At 34.2% G+C, this 17,460-nt stretch overlaps 1 protein-coding gene across 2 annotated transcripts; it reads left to right on the top strand.

Annotated features, from left to right (window-relative positions):
* Positions 1-1,296: 1,296 nt before the first annotated feature.
* On the top strand, positions 1,297-11,672 carry LOC111989322 (solanesyl diphosphate synthase 1, chloroplastic). 2 transcript variants are annotated; one of them, XM_024021114.2, is made up of 6 exons: positions 1,297-1,741; positions 1,858-1,982; positions 6,334-6,461; positions 6,553-6,656; positions 10,490-10,617; positions 10,781-11,672. In XM_024021114.2, exons 1-6 carry the CDS (start codon positions 1,525-1,527, stop codon positions 11,327-11,329), a joined length of 1,251 nt encoding a protein of 416 aa, XP_023876882.1. In that variant the 5' UTR covers positions 1,297-1,524; the 3' UTR covers positions 11,330-11,672. The 2 variants fall into 2 exon arrangements, with proteins under 2 accessions (XP_023876882.1, XP_023876883.1); XM_024021115.2 differs by having other exon boundaries at positions 1,298-1,744.
* Positions 11,673-17,460: the final 5,788 nt, after the last annotated feature.

The following is a 17,460-nucleotide window of genomic DNA, read 5'->3' as shown; positions in this document are numbered from 1 at the left end:
GCATCAAATGTAAGATGTAGAACTAGTTTCGGATATAATGCTAAGTCTGAAAGAGATGTTTGATGAGTAAGGCCGTTCTGCAAGGCAAGAAACTATGAGACAAATTTATAATACCAAAATGACTGATGACACTTCAGTAAAGGAGTATTGTCTTAAGATGATCTCTAATTTGAATATACTGGAAGTTTTAGGTGCTGATATTAATGGAGAATTCCATGTGGATATGATACTCCAGTCACTACTAGAATCATGCAATAAAGAATTTTTGTAAAGTATAGCATGGGAGCAGCTTAATAGGTGCTATATATTTTAAAATATAAAAATGTGTAATTTTAGAGTATGTTTATTCTGCACAATGAATAAGAATTTTTCTATAAAAAAAACTTGTATCTGTCTAACATACAATATAATACGTATATTTTGCTTAATTATTAGAGATAATGATTGTTGGCTAAAACTAAAAGCAATGGGTTTTTGTTTTTATTGTCAAATTTTGTTGTTAAGAAAATGGTTGCTAGTTCATGAATCACGTTTGTGGTTAAAAAAAAAAAAAGAATTAAAAAAAAAATAAATTAGATGAATAATTACAGTCAAATAAATCATGTAAATAATAATAATAAAATATTTAAAAATGTCTAAATCAATAGGGGAAGGATAATCACATATATGTGGCTAAATGAGAAATGGAAGATCCTCCCCAAACCAATAGTGTCCAAGCCAAGGGGTATCAATATGATTTGGTTGGCTCCCATTTGACCACCAACCAATTTACCAACTGGTGTTACTAAAAAGGAATTTGACCCACAGATCTATAGAGAGATAGGAGTTGTTATTAATATTTAGGAAGGAGGAATGGATAAGTGGAGAGTTTCAAATGGAAAATTCACTCCCAGATATTTTTTAGCCTCTAATTATTATTACAGGCTATATCTCTTTTATTTATTTATTATTGTTCCTTAACTGTTGTTGTCTGTCCTAGGCAGTGTGTCACACCTCCAACTCATTAACGTTGGGATCACGCCTCGTGAAATAGTTGTCAATAATTTTAATATCTTTTTCTTCCTCTCATAAACTAAAACTAATTTTTTTTTAAAGAAAAAAATATATAATGTCAATATTATAGATTTTGTAATGTATTTAACTCATCTTGTTTGTTGTCAAAAGTCTCATCTCCCATCCCAACCGATAAGAAAAACAAATACGTTGGTAGCATGTGGGCTCTTCGGATCCACTCAATGTAAACAACTTGAACTTACATCACTTGTGTGTACTGTGTACTGTCTACTATTACTACTGCTACTACTTACTGCCCTTCCCCAAAATACCCCCATTTTCAAAATCTCCTCATTAGTTTGGCTTTCGCTTTGGTTTTTTTATTTTATTTTTTTGTTCCATATTTTTCTTGGTCCAGCCAGTACCAGTGACTTGGGGTTGGGTATATGAGAAATTAAAAGCATATATTGCATCTGTGTTTTTCATTTGAGAGTTAGATTTGGTGGTTTTCCCTTCTGGGTCTGACTTAGAATGATGTCAATGACATGCCACAATCTTGATTTTGGTTTTACAAAAACTGTCTTTGATTTATATGCTTGTGGCTGCTCTTCCAATGCTTCGTTTTGCCGCTCTTCAGTAAGGAATTATGCAAAGTCCAGTTCTAGTAGTAGAAAACTGGTTGATAGGCGGCGGGGCATAGCTTTGTGTAGAGTGTCTTCAACGAACACTCCTGCAACTTTGCTTAGTGGTAGTAAGTTTTGTGTTAAACAATAGTATGGATTGATATGTTAATGTTATGTGTGTGCGCTATAATTACTAGGAATGATATATGGTTTTTGGTTTATTTTTGTTGCACCACCACAGAGGTAGCTCAAGGTGTTCCACCATTGTTGGATTTGAAGAAAGAGTCAAGAAGGCCCATTTCATTGAAAAATTTGTTTGAATTGGTCGCTGATGACCTTCAGACTCTGAACCAAAATCTTCAGTCTGTGAGTACTCCCTTGTGAATTCCTCCAGTTGGATGGTGTTATAAACTTTAGGTGTTTTTTGGTTTAGAATCTCCTTATACAATATGCTTTTCTTAAGCATGTTGTCATTCTTGCTGAATGTTTGATGGTAATTGATGGTTTGGTGATTAATCCTGGCTGAATTTAACCATTTTCTATTTATTGCGAACATTTAAGAAGTCAACGAATTGTGGTTATTTTTACTTATGAAACCATTTTGGAATATCAGATTGTATTTTCAACATTTTCTTTTTTCATCAGTGAATGTTGTACGCAATTTTATTCTTTTTTCATCTGATTCTTCACTGTTTCTGCTGTTGATATCATAAAATTCCTACCCATCCAAAGTCCATGTGTCTTTCTTAACTGATTATAACTAGGCAATAGTTTGCACATACCCATTTTGCTATATTGGAAGCTCCCTTGAAATCTGGATTGGGATATAATTTGCTAAGGATATGTTTGTGAAGGTAATGAATTACTCGTGCCTGTGAGTTTGTGTGCAAGTTTTTGTCCTAAAAGTTAGGTACACTGTCTGGCATTGAGCATTATTTTCATTATGTGACACAAGACTAAGAAGGCGGCAATAACTTTGTAATAATTCCTCTGTTGTTTGTATTGAAAAACTGAAACTTTTACAAGTAATTTCATGATGACTAGTTATACCACAATAAAATTATAAAGAATGTCAGAAACTATAACTTTGTAATTATTTCCTAAACCAAAAAAACATGATACTGCATTTTGCTTCTTATATATTATGCATAGGTGACTAGCATGCAGGTATCTAAACTGTATATTACTGTAATATACATTACTTCACCTTCATGTCTATTTATCATGCCAATTGTTGACATGAAGGAGCATTCCATATATCAGACTCCATATCTTACCTTTCCAATTGACAAAGTCCTCAAGTTATTAGATATGAGCTTCTGAAATGATTGAAGGAATATGGTGTGTGCTGTAGTCACAAATGACTTGACGTTCTCTCTGTTTATAGAACAAGAATCCTTGTGCACTAATTCTGGGCCAGTCTTATTTTAGCAGAAATGGTTGCAATCCATTGGACTGCTCACAGCATTGTAAAATCACACAAGGTCCAAAACCTTAATTTTTCTGGGGATAGGCAGCATGAATTTCATTCCAGTCTTTCCAGTTTAACTCATTTCATTTTATATATTTCTTTTACCATCTCAAAATAGAGATCAAGGAAAATTTCCACTTCTTATTCCTTTGTTTTTAGGTCAAGCTCATGGACTCACTCTTTCAAGGATCTTGATTAGTTGGTCTAATGTAATTATGCGTCATTGGATAAAAGAATTGGGCTTGTTATTTCATTTTTCTATGCAATTTGGGTAATCCTGAGTCTTCATGTTCCTCATTAGAAATAGATATGGTCATCAGTCAAGCGTGGAACTATAATGGTTTTCTTCTCAGGCTTTGGTCCTAGCCTCATTGGCCCACAGAACTTTCCACTCCATTATAAATGATGGCATATTGCTACATTGCTCGCTAACTGGGTCATGATTAATGTAGCCTATTAGTTCTATCAATAAATTATGTCGTCCTTGTGGCTTTAAAGTCTCTCTGGCAGCCTTGCTGCTGCATATATTGCGACAGTGATGGGCCACCTTAGCATAATACTGTAATTTATGGATTCAGATGTTATTACACTTCAATTGATAGATCTACTACTGGTAACCAGAACTCTCATATTGTTTTCAACCTTGAGTTTTATCATATTCATTCCAAAAAATCTCCATAAATAGCTTTTGCTTAATGCTTCTCCTAGATTTCACAAGGTAGTCTACGCTTCTTAGTGATACTCTCATTTGGTTGAATGATATTTTTAATGTTTACTAACTTGTCAATGCTTTTACACTTGTGGTCATGACTTTTCAGTTTCTCTGGCCTGTAGGTGTATTTCCTATTCTCTATGGTCAGTACTCTGCCTATAAGATTAAAAAACAATCAGTACTCTGTCTCTATTTTTCAATTTGGTCTGTGTCCTCCTTGACCCAAGTCCAACCATGTGAAGGTGATCATTCAAACATTGATATAGACATCTCTAAATACCTAATGTATCTAGACACAGTTCCAAATCACTGCGGTTTCCTCCTTTGAACCACAAAAATTCATATTTCTCCTGACAGTTCCCAATTATGTTTGCCATGAAAGTAGTCTTCAATTTAAGAAGAAATTTGTATCCAAGGATTTTTCAGTAGATTGATAGCCAAAAAAAGGGGAAAAAAACCCCCCTGTAAACCAGGATGTATGTCTCCTAGAGGCATGTTTCTCTCTGTTACCTTCTAAATCCTTCCCTTTTATTCAGAGCATCCCATAACCTAAAACCTTTTAATTCATTAAAAACCAAAGTGTGACATGGTTTTAGGAAGAACCATTATTGTTCTTTGGGCTCCAAGCACAGGAAGATACATACCTTTATTAAGTGATTTTAATACTTCCCCTAGGAAGGGAATTACCTTAATTTTTGGGATGCCCCTGACTGAAAAATTTGGCTGCTTATGTTCTGATACAATTATGAATGATTTTGTCCTGTTGGCCTCTTTTGGTTTTGTTTTACTTTGCCACAGGCAAAGAAGACAAATCTGTTCATTTGTAGATTTTGAACATAATTCATTCCTTTGGCATACAATCTTTACAATTATCAAGAGACATGGCCTGCTTAAGATCAAGTTACATAACTTTGATTTGGATTTGCTTTTGATTGAGTGAAATAAGAGTTTTTAAGTTAATAAGTAAATGAAGCAAAAACATTTTCATATAATTGAGTGCTTTGAGCATCTTCATAGATATGGGTGTTACAGTGAAAGAAATTCTTTAGAAAAGAATTTGTTTCTTGACATTCTTAGTGTCACTGACCTACTGTACAACCAACTTAGACGTTCTTAGTCATATGGGACATAAAGATTAGGCTGATTTGTATTTGTATTGCCTTGTCAGATGAGCATGATTGTTGATGTAGCACAATGCTGTGTTGGTTTAACTGTTAATTGCTTAACCAATGTTAGAGGTTAAGTTTTTGTATAATTTTTTCTGGTAATGCCGCTTTCAAGTAGTAAAAGTTAAAAACAAGAATGCTCTTACTGATGTAACATTAATATTAAATTATGATATCTATTGTTAGAAGAAAGTAGAAGAATTAATAAACCCAAAAGAACTCTTGGAAATTGGCTTGAATTCCTAATTTTGACTTGGTCAAGCATTTGGGTTTTCTTGGTGTGAAATTAAAGTTGATTTAATTACCTTTTTTTTGGTTTCTTTTTTTGGTTGATATGGAAGGAAAGTTTGTTCCTTGTCAAAGAAGTAATGTTATAATCCTTGTTGATTGAAGAATAGAAGTTGTACCCTCATGTACAGAGAATATTGTAAATGGTTTGGTGGCTCTAGTCCAAGTGTCATATCGGGAGAGGAGAAACTCTTAGAAGAACATTTAGTGGGTTTCTTCTTATTGTAGCTTTATATATCATTTGGGGTTGAAAGATATCCATGTGTGTGCAACATTAGTGGTGAAGGTAATGGAAAATAGAGACTTCTCCGGATGAGCGATTTAGAGGTAGAGTGTTGTAATCCTTATTTAGTATAGTGGATTTGATCTCTGTTTATCTGTCTGTCTGTTTGTCTCTGTGTGTGTGTGTGTGTGTGTGTGTGTGGAGGTAAGTAGTTTGCTGAACTACATAAATTTTTATCTGTGTGTGCTTCTTGTTCTTTATTTGACTTTGTTGTTATTTGTTCGAATATATGAGTGTTATAGCACAAGTAGTGTTAGAGCTTCTGCTATCCCAACAATAATAATAGGAGATTCTTCTTTCCTTCGTCTTTTCATCTTTGAATATTATCTTGGATTTTGCATTATTGTTGTTGTTGATGTTATTGTTATTAAATTTTATATGAAGACAAACCTTTGAATGATGGAATGGTGGTATAAAGTTTTTTGTTTCATATTCCCTTTGACCTGCAGTTTGAAAATGGTGATTATTGAGGTAGACATGTCACAATTCAAGAGCATTCAATAATGTGCAATTGGAATGACAATGTTCTAACTTAGTCCATGTTGATTTAGCAAGAGCATTGCGAAATTTTCTTTTTCATTTTTATCTTCAAAATTCCATATACAGTAGATAAAAGTCATTCGTGTGAAGGGCAGTTTAATGTAAATAAGTATATTCTTGTCTTTAACAAGGGGTACTTGAATCTCTATGCTTATCATCTTCTGACTGCTTTCTCTTGTCAAAATCTGACTAAATTATCTGCAACCATTGTAATATCTTATTATCTTGTATTTTATCTAATGAAAATTCCATGGTAGATTGTTGGCGCAGAAAACCCAGTTCTGATGTCTGCAGCAGAGCAAATATTTGGTGCCGGGGGGAAGAGGATGAGACCAGCTTTGGTGTTCTTAGTGTCAAGAGCAACAGCAGAACTAGCTGGCTTAAAGTGAGTATTATTCATTTATTCTTTCCCAAAACACATTGTCCTATATTACGTTGAGGAAATAGAGGTGTAATTTAGTACTACTTTCCTCTAGGGAACTTACCATGGAGCATCGTCGTTTGGCAGAGATCATTGAGATGATCCATACTGCAAGTTTAATACATGATGATGTACTGGATGACAGTAACATGCGGAGAGGTATGCCTTTGCATCTTTACATGAAACTCACTTCTTAAATCATATAGAAGCCATTTCATCGCGAATTTGGTCACCTATGCAATAAGATTTGGGCTAGTTTAGCAATTATAACAGGTATGGTTACTGCATGCTTTTTTGGCGATATTAGGATGATAATTGAAGGAGGCTGAGGAACGCATGCTCTATCATCGTATACTCTTTCATATAATTCACTAAAAGCATTCATAAAAGAAATAAAAGTTACCTCTGCTCTTCATGATTTGAATCTGATCTTCCATAATAGTTGGTCCCTGGCCCAAATAAAGTAGGCTTCTATAGGTGGTCAAAAGATTATCGTTACACTTTATGAACAAGAGTCCTTAAAGGGCAAAATAGATGGAGTAGCTGACCTTTAAATAGTTTGGATAAATGCTCATTGAATTAAGCAGAGGATTAATCTAATTTTTTGACAAGCTCTAGGAGGGCAAATTTCCTTCTTTTGACAGATAAAAAGGTCATTATATAAAAGTCTGAGGGATGCAGTCTAGTACATGGGAAGTATACAAGGAGAAGCCAAAACAGAAAATAAAATTTTAAAAAAGAATAATACAATAAGGAATCAATGAAAGCTTTTGATATCTAGGAAGAAAGTCCGCAATAGAAGTATAAGCGGTTGAAAGTAAGGTTTTGAATTCCGTTCCGGATTGACAATTGGAACAGAATATTCTGGTACCAATGTGTTTTGGTGCATCGTTTTGAGATTACACACACACACACACACATATATATTTCTTTATAACTTCATATTTTATTATATCTAATTAACTAACACAAAATTTAAAAAATGATATGGGAATAAAATGAGTCAAATGACGAATTTGGGCTGAAATGTTTTAAAAAATCCAACACATTCTAGAACAGCCTGGAGTAGTCTGTAATTTAAAGACCGGAATGGCCGGAATTCATTTGGAACACCGGAACCATTCGGAATAGACTGGAATTTAGACTGAAACGGAGCAAGGGGGTAAGTGCACCAGATTAAGCACTGGAACGGAACGGAATTTAAATCCTTGGGTTGAAGTCCATTCATATAAGGTCTTCAAAAATATGAGTTTCAATTTCGCCACATTAAACTCTTTCCCTTTCCTTTCTCTCTCCAAAGACACCACATTAAACATAAAGGAACAACTTTACAATCCCCCCCATTACTCCTCTTACTAAAAGGTGCCTTTCAACATGATAACTCCTCCACAGAATGAGGAATTACCTAGGAGACACCAAACAAGCAAAAAACGAATGACCACAACTCCTGAGCCACTGCATAATGTAAGAAAACATAAGCTGTATTTTCTCCATTGCTTTTACACATAAAACACCAGTCTATAATAATTTTCTCTCACTTCCTTAGGTTATCTGTTGGCAAAGTCTTCCCTAGTGCCACACATCATGAGAAGAATGTCACTCTTGAAGGTGAATGAACTTTCCAAATCCTTTTCTAAGGAAAATACTTTCCTCCTCTTTCCCTCAATTTTTTGTAGTAGCTCTTCACTTGGAAACCTTGCTTTTTTGAAGGGATCCATTCCATTTTATCTCACTCCCCACATTGAAACTTTATTGTGTTTATGTCTTCCAATAGCTGTGCCATAGAATCTACCTCCCAATCATGCACCACTCAAATACATATAGGATTCCTATAAAATTACTTATGAAAAAAAAAAAGGGTTCCAATCAAAGTAACAATTTTTGGCCTCTATTTAATCTGCCACTCTATCATCTCTGCCCCTTGGAATTATAAAAAGATTAGGATTACTCTCCTTTATAGCAGTCTCTCCATTTCTGAAATCAAGCCAAAAGCGAAATTTAGAGCTCATCACTATCATATCTGATAAAATGTGAAAAGCTTTCCTATCCTTTACAAATATGCTTCCACAATCCCACATCTTATGGCCCTCTAACCTTGCCCAAAATCAGCTCCCCCAACTAGTGCCATACTTTAAATCTATCACCCTCCTCCACAATGTGTTTTCTTCTAACATGTATCACCATAGCCCCTTTCCCAATAAAACTTAATTAAAAGATTTAGCTTGTCCCCATCCGGGAAGGGAGTGCCTGGACTAACTGTAAACCCGGAAGTCTCTGGTTCAACTCTTAGTAGATGCGTTTCGTGATTTACCTGATGCCTGCTTAGTGGAGGTGTGTAGGCATAAGGGGTTTAGCCCTCAGGGGTGGTTCCACTGGCCCATACCTTGAGGGGGTTTCTCGTCATCAAAAAAAGAAAAAAGAAAAAGAATTAGCTTCTTAATCTCCAATCTGCCATTGCAAATTGATGGGTAAAAAATATTCTAACCCAATCCACCCTACAGGAAATTCCTTTAATTTTTTTTCTCTTCTTGCCACTCCTACATACAATGGGAAAGAGATAAGAAAATATGTTGGAAGGTTAGATAACATATTTTTTTTATTAAAGTGTATCTACCTCGTTTTTTTAGATACAATTCTTCTAACTAGCCAATCTTTTATGCATTCTTTATAGAATGAAGTCCCCATATATGCTATCCACTTCCTCCACTTTTCCCCGAAGCCACAGCATTGTAACAAATAAATCAAAAAGTCCCAATTGGCATGGTCATAAGCCTTTTCCACATTAAGTTTGCATAAAATCCTTGGGCTTCCAGATTTCATATGGCCATCCAAACTTTCATTAACTATAAGAACAGGGTCAAATACTTGTCTGCCTTGAATAAATGAATTCTGTGTCTGACACAATCTCTACCTATATCCCCCCTCAGTATATTTGCCAATAGTTTGATCAGAATTTTATAAATACTACCCACAAGACTAATAGACCTATAATTGTTCACTTCAAGTGTACCAGCTTTTTTAGGTATCAGAAGCACATGTAGCAATTTGACCTTTTTTTTTTTCATCTTTGTTCTCTCTCTCTGGGTTAATGGCAACCCTGTTCATTTCCAGCTATATACTACCCACAAGACTAATAGACCTATAATCGTTCACTTCAAGTGTACCAGCTTTTTTAGGTATCTGAAGCACATGTAGCAATTTGACTTTTTTTTTTTTCATCTTTGTTCTCTCTCTCTGGGTTAATGGCAACCCTGTTCATTTCCAGCTATATATGTCCATGAAATCTACTACATGAAAGGTCTACCATACAATATGAACTTGCCTTTCTGTCCTCCCTTAATTTCTGTGTCTACTATAGGAAATGTCTAGATAGTGCTGTACATGGAGTTGCACTGACAGTATAATTTCCCAGATTAAGCTCATAAACCATCATGACTCTTCTCATTGTCTCGGTTCATTAGCATCTCCTATGTTGTGTCTTGATCATGAATCAATTTGAATCAATTTATTCTCTTTGTGGTTGTGGTTACTAGTTTTTCTTGCAAAAGATCAGTACTCTGGATGAGAGTTACTACAGAAAAGGGGGCCATCATTGTAAATGTCAACATAAAACTGAATGTGATCAATTCATAAATTTCGAAATGATCCTACTACATTGGATGAGTATTCATGTTCAGGATGCTGGGAAACTCAAAATTAACTTAAAAAAAATCAAAGAATTACTTGGAGTAAGATCTACTGAATTTTTTAACAATAAATGTTGTGAACAGCTAGGGTCCCCCACCTCATCGTGGCAGACCTGGTTTCCAGTACTTGCTGTTTGTAACTAGTTTGTTTTTCCACCCTTACACCCATCCCACACCACAACAAACCACCCCCCCCCCCCCCCCCCCCCCCCCCCCCCCCCCCCCCCCCCAAACTCCCTGTTCCTCTGCTTTTCCCCTTCTCTATTAGATTCCCTATAACTCAATATGTAAGATGCGTATTTTCAGGGCAGGAAACTGTTCATCAAATGTATGGTACAAGAGTGGCAGTGCTGGCTGGGGACTTTATGTTTGCACAGTCCTCATGGTATCTAGCAAATCTTGAAAACCTTGAAGTCATTAAGCTTATAAGCCAGGTAAATTCCAACCATTTTCAGTTGCAAGAACCATTCATAATCCACCTTTGATGCATGCTAAAGTGTTATCTGAATGATTTCCATTCACACTAAGAGTGAGGGCAGGGGTTAGATATTCAAAACATCTAGTTTAAATGTCATTTAGTTTATTACTCCATTGCAGGTTATTAAAGATTTTGCAAGTGGTGAAATAAAGCAGGCGTCTAGCTTGTTTGATTGTGACCTTAAACTTGAGGAGTATTTGCTCAAGAGCTACTACAAAACAGCCTCCTTAATAGCTGCTAGCACCAAAGGAGCAGCTGTTTTTAGTGGGGTTGACAGCACTGTTACTCAGAAAATGTATGAATATGGCAAGAATCTTGGTCTGGCCTTTCAAGTAGTAGATGACGTATTGGATTTTACACAGTCAGCAGAGCAGCTGGGGAAGCCAGCAGGTAGTGACCTTGTGAATGGGAATCTCACTGCACCTGTAATTTTTGCACTGGAGAAGGAACCAAAACTGAGGGATATAATTGAATCTGAATTCAGTGAGCCTGGTTCCCTTAATGAGGCCATTGAATTGGTTAAAAGTTGTGGGGGCATTGAGAGAGCACAAGAATTAGCTAAAGAGAAGGCTGATCTTGCAATCCAAAATCTCCAATGTCTTCCAGAGAGTGCCTTTCGATTAGCTCTGGAGGATATGGTGTTATACAATCTTGAACGGATTGATTAGTCAGATATGTTTTGATTTATAAACCACTACTTGATAGAATATGCCATTCTTGATGATTGTTACTTGAGCATAAGGAGGAAGGCTTAGAATTCAACCCGCAGCCGCTACCTGAAGGATTTTCTGCTATATCTGCACCATAATAAGCTGGTTGTGACACTGTATATTCTTTATAGGTATTGAGTCACAGCTCTACTTCAAGCTCCTACATTAATTATTAAGTCACAGCTTTATTTCGATATAAGCTGATAAGTAAATAATGCTTCTGCAATTGTTGTACATTGCGCAATAAATACTTTGGGATCACCAAATAATGTTGAACAATACAATTATTTATTTTTGTTCACTTAGATTTTGCCATGTTGTGTCACTACTGACTAAAAATGTAGAATGCTATGTAAATTTAAAACAAACTGGCAAGCTCAAACTCTAGGATGGGATTTTAAAAATTCAGAGATAAAGTTAGCCTAAGAACTTTAAATCTTATTTTGTTTGAATTTTTTTTAGGGGTGGCAAAGTTCGACATGTCTTGCAAACACGACATGCCACGAAGTTAGCAAGTTATGGGTTGAGACTTAACGAGTTCTTGTTATATTTGAGTTGACATGACTAATTCATTTAATAAATGTGCTGTGTTCATGTTCAACTTACAAAACCCATTAACACGTGTGACTTTAAGCATATAAGCTTATTAGTTGTAATGGTTTATTTTGTTTGACATATTGTGATCGATTATTTGTGGTATTGAGATATGCTTTAGTTTTGCATGATTATGTTTGGTTTTTCATAGTTCAGACCAACTGGGTTAATACTAAAATTTGTATATTTTTTTCGTTTTGATAAAATCTAATAAACGGATTGACACAACTGATTCATTTAATAAACGTATTGTGTTTGTGTTCAATCTATGAAACCCGTTTATTTTGTGTGATTCATATAATTAATTGTCATTTTACCAATATGCCTTCAAAACCCTAAGTATATAAACTTATTAGTTGTTGTAGTTTATTTTGTTTAATATATTGTGATTGATTATTTGTGATATTGAGATATGCTTTACTTTTGAATGATTATGTTTGGTTTTTCGTAGTTCAGATCAATTAGGTTAATATTAAAATTTGTTTTTTTTGTTTGTTTGTTTATTTATTTATTTACTTTTTTTTTGCTCTAATAAAATTTGATAAATGGGTTGATATGACTAATCCGTTTAATAAACATGCCGTGTTAGGGTTGATGAATTTTAACTCATTTAATAAATGTGTTGGGTTAGTGTTGATTCATATAGTCAAATACTTATGAGTCAGCACGACATGAATCCGCCATGCGTATACAAATTGTCACTTATAAATTTCTTATAAGCGCATGCTGGTGCCAGCATAGTAGCATTGTATTTGTAAAACTTGTCAACCTGCTAGCATAGTAGCATTGTATTTGTAAAATTTGTCAATCGTATCATTAAGCACTTGTCTTGCCTGCATGCAAAGTTTTGCAACAACAGAGAGCCTTTTACAGCTAAGAGGCCAAAAAAGAGTCTAAGAGTTAAGATCAAGTGAGTCAATTTCATACTTGAGGCCATTTTGGTTTGGTCAGTGCAACAAAATATTTTACTTCTGGCTGATACTGGTATATCGTTTTGAGATTTATGTTAGTATGATTTTATTATTTTTTATGTTTATTAACATAAAATTTAAAATCCACATTTTTTATAAGCTTAAATATTAGACTAAGCACAATAACCCAAATATATTAGTTTAAATAACATATTTTTTAATAATTTTTTTAAAAGTTTTTTAAAAACATTTTCTTTTTTCTTATTATACTGGCCAAAATGCAAAGTACTAGCCAAAACACTTGAAATATCCCAGTACAACCCCGATATTTTATCCAATATATTTTAAAGGAGTATCATCAATACTAGTTTAATGGCCAATATGATATATTTTTCCAGTATCGTATAATTTAACTTTATTGCTTAAGATAGGTCATAGCCTATGTATTGACATGTTGTAGAACTGGCTTCTATGTATTAGGCTCTCTCTATGGTACTTATCTAGGTTAGTTGGCCTATGCCCACTTAGGGCCTAGCCTTCCATTATTAAAAATGATAATTAGTTTTACCAAAAAAAAAAAAAGAAAGAAAGAAAAAGAAAAGAAGGGTTTTATGTCCAAAATATTAGGCTAAAAGAAATCTAACTCAATTAAAACTTATACTATTTCACCAAAAAAAAGGGGAAGATTTAGGTACAATACTTAGGTGCTGTTTTTTAGGTTCCTTTCTTAAGATTTTGCCATGTGGATTTTTTCCCATAGAATGGAAATGTATTAATTTTTTAGTTAAGTAGAAACATGGCTGAATCTTAAAAGAGAATTTAAGGAATAACACTTAAGGTACTGTATCTAAGTTTTGTTTAAAAAAAAATGCCATAAGTGTGTTGAATCATCATTGACTATCAAGTTTCCCTAATAGCTTAAACTTTAATTTTGTTATCAAGTTTTTGTCAACATTACCCACCTAATCTCCAACATGCCACACAACAATCTCTCTATCTCTCTCAACACCAAAATCAAAATTGGAAAATAGATATTAGGTTTCCTTAATCATGCATTACACACCGAAGGTAAAATAAACCTCATTTTATATATAAAAAAAATTAGCTATTTTTGCTAAATTTTAAGCTTGAACCATGATATTTGTTTCTTTATATGCAATTAATCCTGGATTGGTTAGTATTAATTTATCAAATTATGTGGCTAATCCTTTGTTGCATAGACATGATGAGGCTATTGGGTCATTCAAATGTTGGGAACCCAAAAAAAGTAATGATAGCTCCAAGAAAGCAAAAACCAAGCAGCCAACCCATTTCAATCAGGAGACAAAGGCCTCCAATTAGCACCCTATGCTTGCCTTGCCTTGCCTTGCCTTAAATGCATTTTAACTCATACCAAGCCTAGTCCAAGACCCTCTTGTACATGGGAGGCATCTAACATTCATTTTAAGGCTTAAACTAGAATTTTAATGCATGTGGAAAACTAATTACGCACATACCCAAGCAATTGGTTAGAATTACACCATAAGTTAGTAATAGTTTGTTAGGCAACTGCACGTGTACACATTAAACATATGAACATATTTTTCGAAGTGCATGCCTAATTAGTTAAGCTATAAGAATGTTGCATGTGTAAAAAATGAGAATAAGACGAGTTGTATAAATAGATCAATATACTCATCATTTGTCACAATGGAAGAGTAATCAAGTGGAGAAAATTGCTTTTTGAAAAAAAAAATCCAGCATTTTGCCCTCTTTCTCAAACAAATTAGGGAAATGCCCCTCTTTTGAAAATCGAGTTTCTGAAAATCGATTTAAGGACCCTATAGTGACGTTTTAAGGACCTATAGTGACGTTTTAAGGACCTATAGTGACATTTTATAACTTGATTTTCATAAAGTCGAGTTACATGCAATTTTTTTTCTTTTTTTTTTACCTATAACTCGATTTTATGAAAATCGAGTTACAAAATGTCACTATAGGTCCTTAAAACGTCACTATAGGATTCCTAAAAACGTCGCTATAGGGCCTAACTCGATTTTCAGAAACTCGATTTTTAAAAGAGAGGCATTTCTCTAATTAGTTTGAGAAATAGGGCAAAATGCTGGATTTTTTTTTTCAGAAAGGGGCAAAAAGCAATTTTGTCTGTAATCAAGTTGTTACTTTCTTGTTTTCTCATTAGTCTTTTTCTTGGAGGCGGTGACTCTCTTGAAGTAGCGTCATTCTTGGAGGTGGTGACCCTCTTGAAGTGGTAACAGTTCGTACAAACCAACACAAATTCTCATGCAACCCTTTGAACCCTAAAGCAATCCTAAGCACCAAGATAAACATCTCTAATGCTAGAATCATAACTAAACATTAAAGCCATCCTAACCCTAACCCACACCTGAAACCCTAAAGGCCTCAAAACACCAACCTTAAGCATTCTCACTCAAGAAGCCACATCATATATCAAGGAACCCTAACCCTAAATTGAGTTCCTTATAATTGGTAAAGCAGTTGATCTGAGATGACTGAAGATGAATTTGTTGTAGTTCACCAAAGATCCATTGATACCATCAACAACTATTTTGATAAGATGTAAGAATCTTTGACAACCTTTAATGACATGAAAGCATCTGTGGCAACCCTCATTAGAAATTGAGAAGTCCAAAGACAAGAACCAATAGCAGGTGGTGTTCATGCTCTCAATCTATCAAATCCTACCAAGATTCATTTTCTAAGATTCAAAGTTAAAGATCCATCTTGCTTGGTAAATGAATCCAAGCACTTCTTTTTTTATACAATACCCAACAAATGGAAATTTTTTTATGGAATCTTGTCAGATGGAAGGAGAGGTGTTGGTGTGGTTCCAAGATCCGCAGGAATCAGGCACATTTACAACGTGGGAAGTATTCATAGTTGCCCTGCAAACTAGATTTGGTTCAATGGCTTATGAAGATCCAATGTTGACTCTTACAAAATTGAGGCAAACACCGGTAAAAGTTAATTACAAGATGCAATTCGAGGCTCTCTCAATCCAAATCTAGGGGCTTTTGTAGGGGCGCAAATTGAGCATCTTTCTAAGTATCTTAAAAGAGGTAGTACAGTATCCATTAGGATATTGAATCTCTCATTAAAATTTGTTTACGAACTTGTCAAGATCCATGAAGAGTATATCTTCGGTGGCTAGAATGTCATCAAAGCACCATAAGACTTGGACAAGCTTCCATCCAAGGCTTACCACCAAAAAGTGACTACGTCATGGAGCAACGTTTGGGATCCAACCCATTCAACAATAAAAAAATTCCCAAGCCAACGATTCATATTTTAGAAATAGGACAACCAAAGATCCAAGAATCCAATGAGATTTTGAAGATCCAAACTAAAAGCTTAAGACTCCCACACAAAAGTAAAAGCAATAGCATGCAATGGAGGGTCCTCAGGACCTCAAGGTATCCAAAGTTTTCGCATAGGAAAATGATGGATTTCTTTTGGAAAGGCATGAAAAAGGGTTGCTGATATTTAAGGGAAGACTTGTCTTGAAGGAATGATTTATTGGATAAATCAAGCTATAACTAAGATATTGGTTGAGTGGTAGGGCACCCACGATGAAAGGAAGCTTGGGAACTTCCTTTCCCTCTCACACTAAGCAATGATAACACCACCTTGAGGACAAGTTACTTAAAAGGTTACAAACCCAAAAAAAGTAATAAATAAATAAATCAAATGAAATAAAAATCAAAGTAACCAACACAAGTGCCGCTGGAGATAGAGACCTTCAACGAGCAATTACAGGTCTCCAATCCGTATTCTATGTCTATCTTGCCCAAAATACATTCTAACCATTTTTATTTCACGTTTGAATATCATCTATATCGGTATATATATATCTAAAAGATGAAACATAACATTTATTGTTTCTACATTCTAGTTAAGTCACATTAGCGTCTACATCATTATCTTTTTTCTTTCCAATTTTCTTATAATATTTTTATTAACATTCACTTATTTTTTAATTCTTTTTTTACACTTTCTCCAACCTTTTTCATTTCCTTACATTTTCATCTTCCCACTATCCCTACCTTAATATCAATATTCATCTTTTCCTTCATCTTCTTTTATTTTATCTCTTCTTATTCACTCTCTCTTACTATAAATTTGTTATTTTCTCTTCCATTCTTTATATAATTTGCCTTCACAAAAAGGTTATTTCTCTCTCTCTCAATTTTTTGGCAAATTTTTATTTTTCTTGCATCTCTGTTTTAAGTTGAAAATTTTTTGTGCTTTTTAGAACTCTTATTTAGGTTGATACGATTTAGTTTTGTGTTTAAAGTTATTATTATCATTTTTTATTCTCTTTGATTGTTAAATGTTATCCTATTGCATTATTAAGAATTAAAGATAGTAGATTAGAATATAATATTATTCTATTACATAGCATGATTTAGATAATTTAGTGTTTATTGTTATATCTTTTAATTTTACTTCTTTTTTTCTTCTCATCTTATTTAATTCAATATTGAAATTTAACCACATCCTCCTTATAATTAAATTATTTATATTTACTCCCCCTTTTTTGTTTTAAAAAATTTAAAAATATATATT

The sequence above is a fragment of the Quercus suber genome, unplaced genomic scaffold (assembly GCF_002906115.3).
Source record: "Quercus suber isolate HL8 unplaced genomic scaffold, Cork oak 2.0 scaffold_311, whole genome shotgun sequence".
Classification (NCBI taxonomy): Eukaryota; Viridiplantae; Streptophyta; class Magnoliopsida; order Fagales; family Fagaceae; genus Quercus; species Quercus suber.
This window is presented reverse-complemented; position numbering and strand designations above follow the sequence as displayed.

What these genes read in the sequence shown, in the direction of transcription:
- LOC111989322 (XM_024021115.2), top strand. Translation starts at nt 1,525, where the DNA reads ATGATGTCAATGACATGCCACAATCTTGATTTTGGTTTTACAAAAACT. An exon ending in TGCAACTTTGCTTAGTGGTA is followed by an intron (nt 1,745 to 1,857) that starts GTAAGTTTTGTG and finishes GCACCACCACAG; the next exon opens with AGGTAGCTCAAGGTGTTCCA. An exon ending in GCAGAACTAGCTGGCTTAAA is followed by an intron (nt 6,462 to 6,552) that starts GTGAGTATTATT and finishes ACTTTCCTCTAG; the next exon opens with GGAACTTACCATGGAGCATC.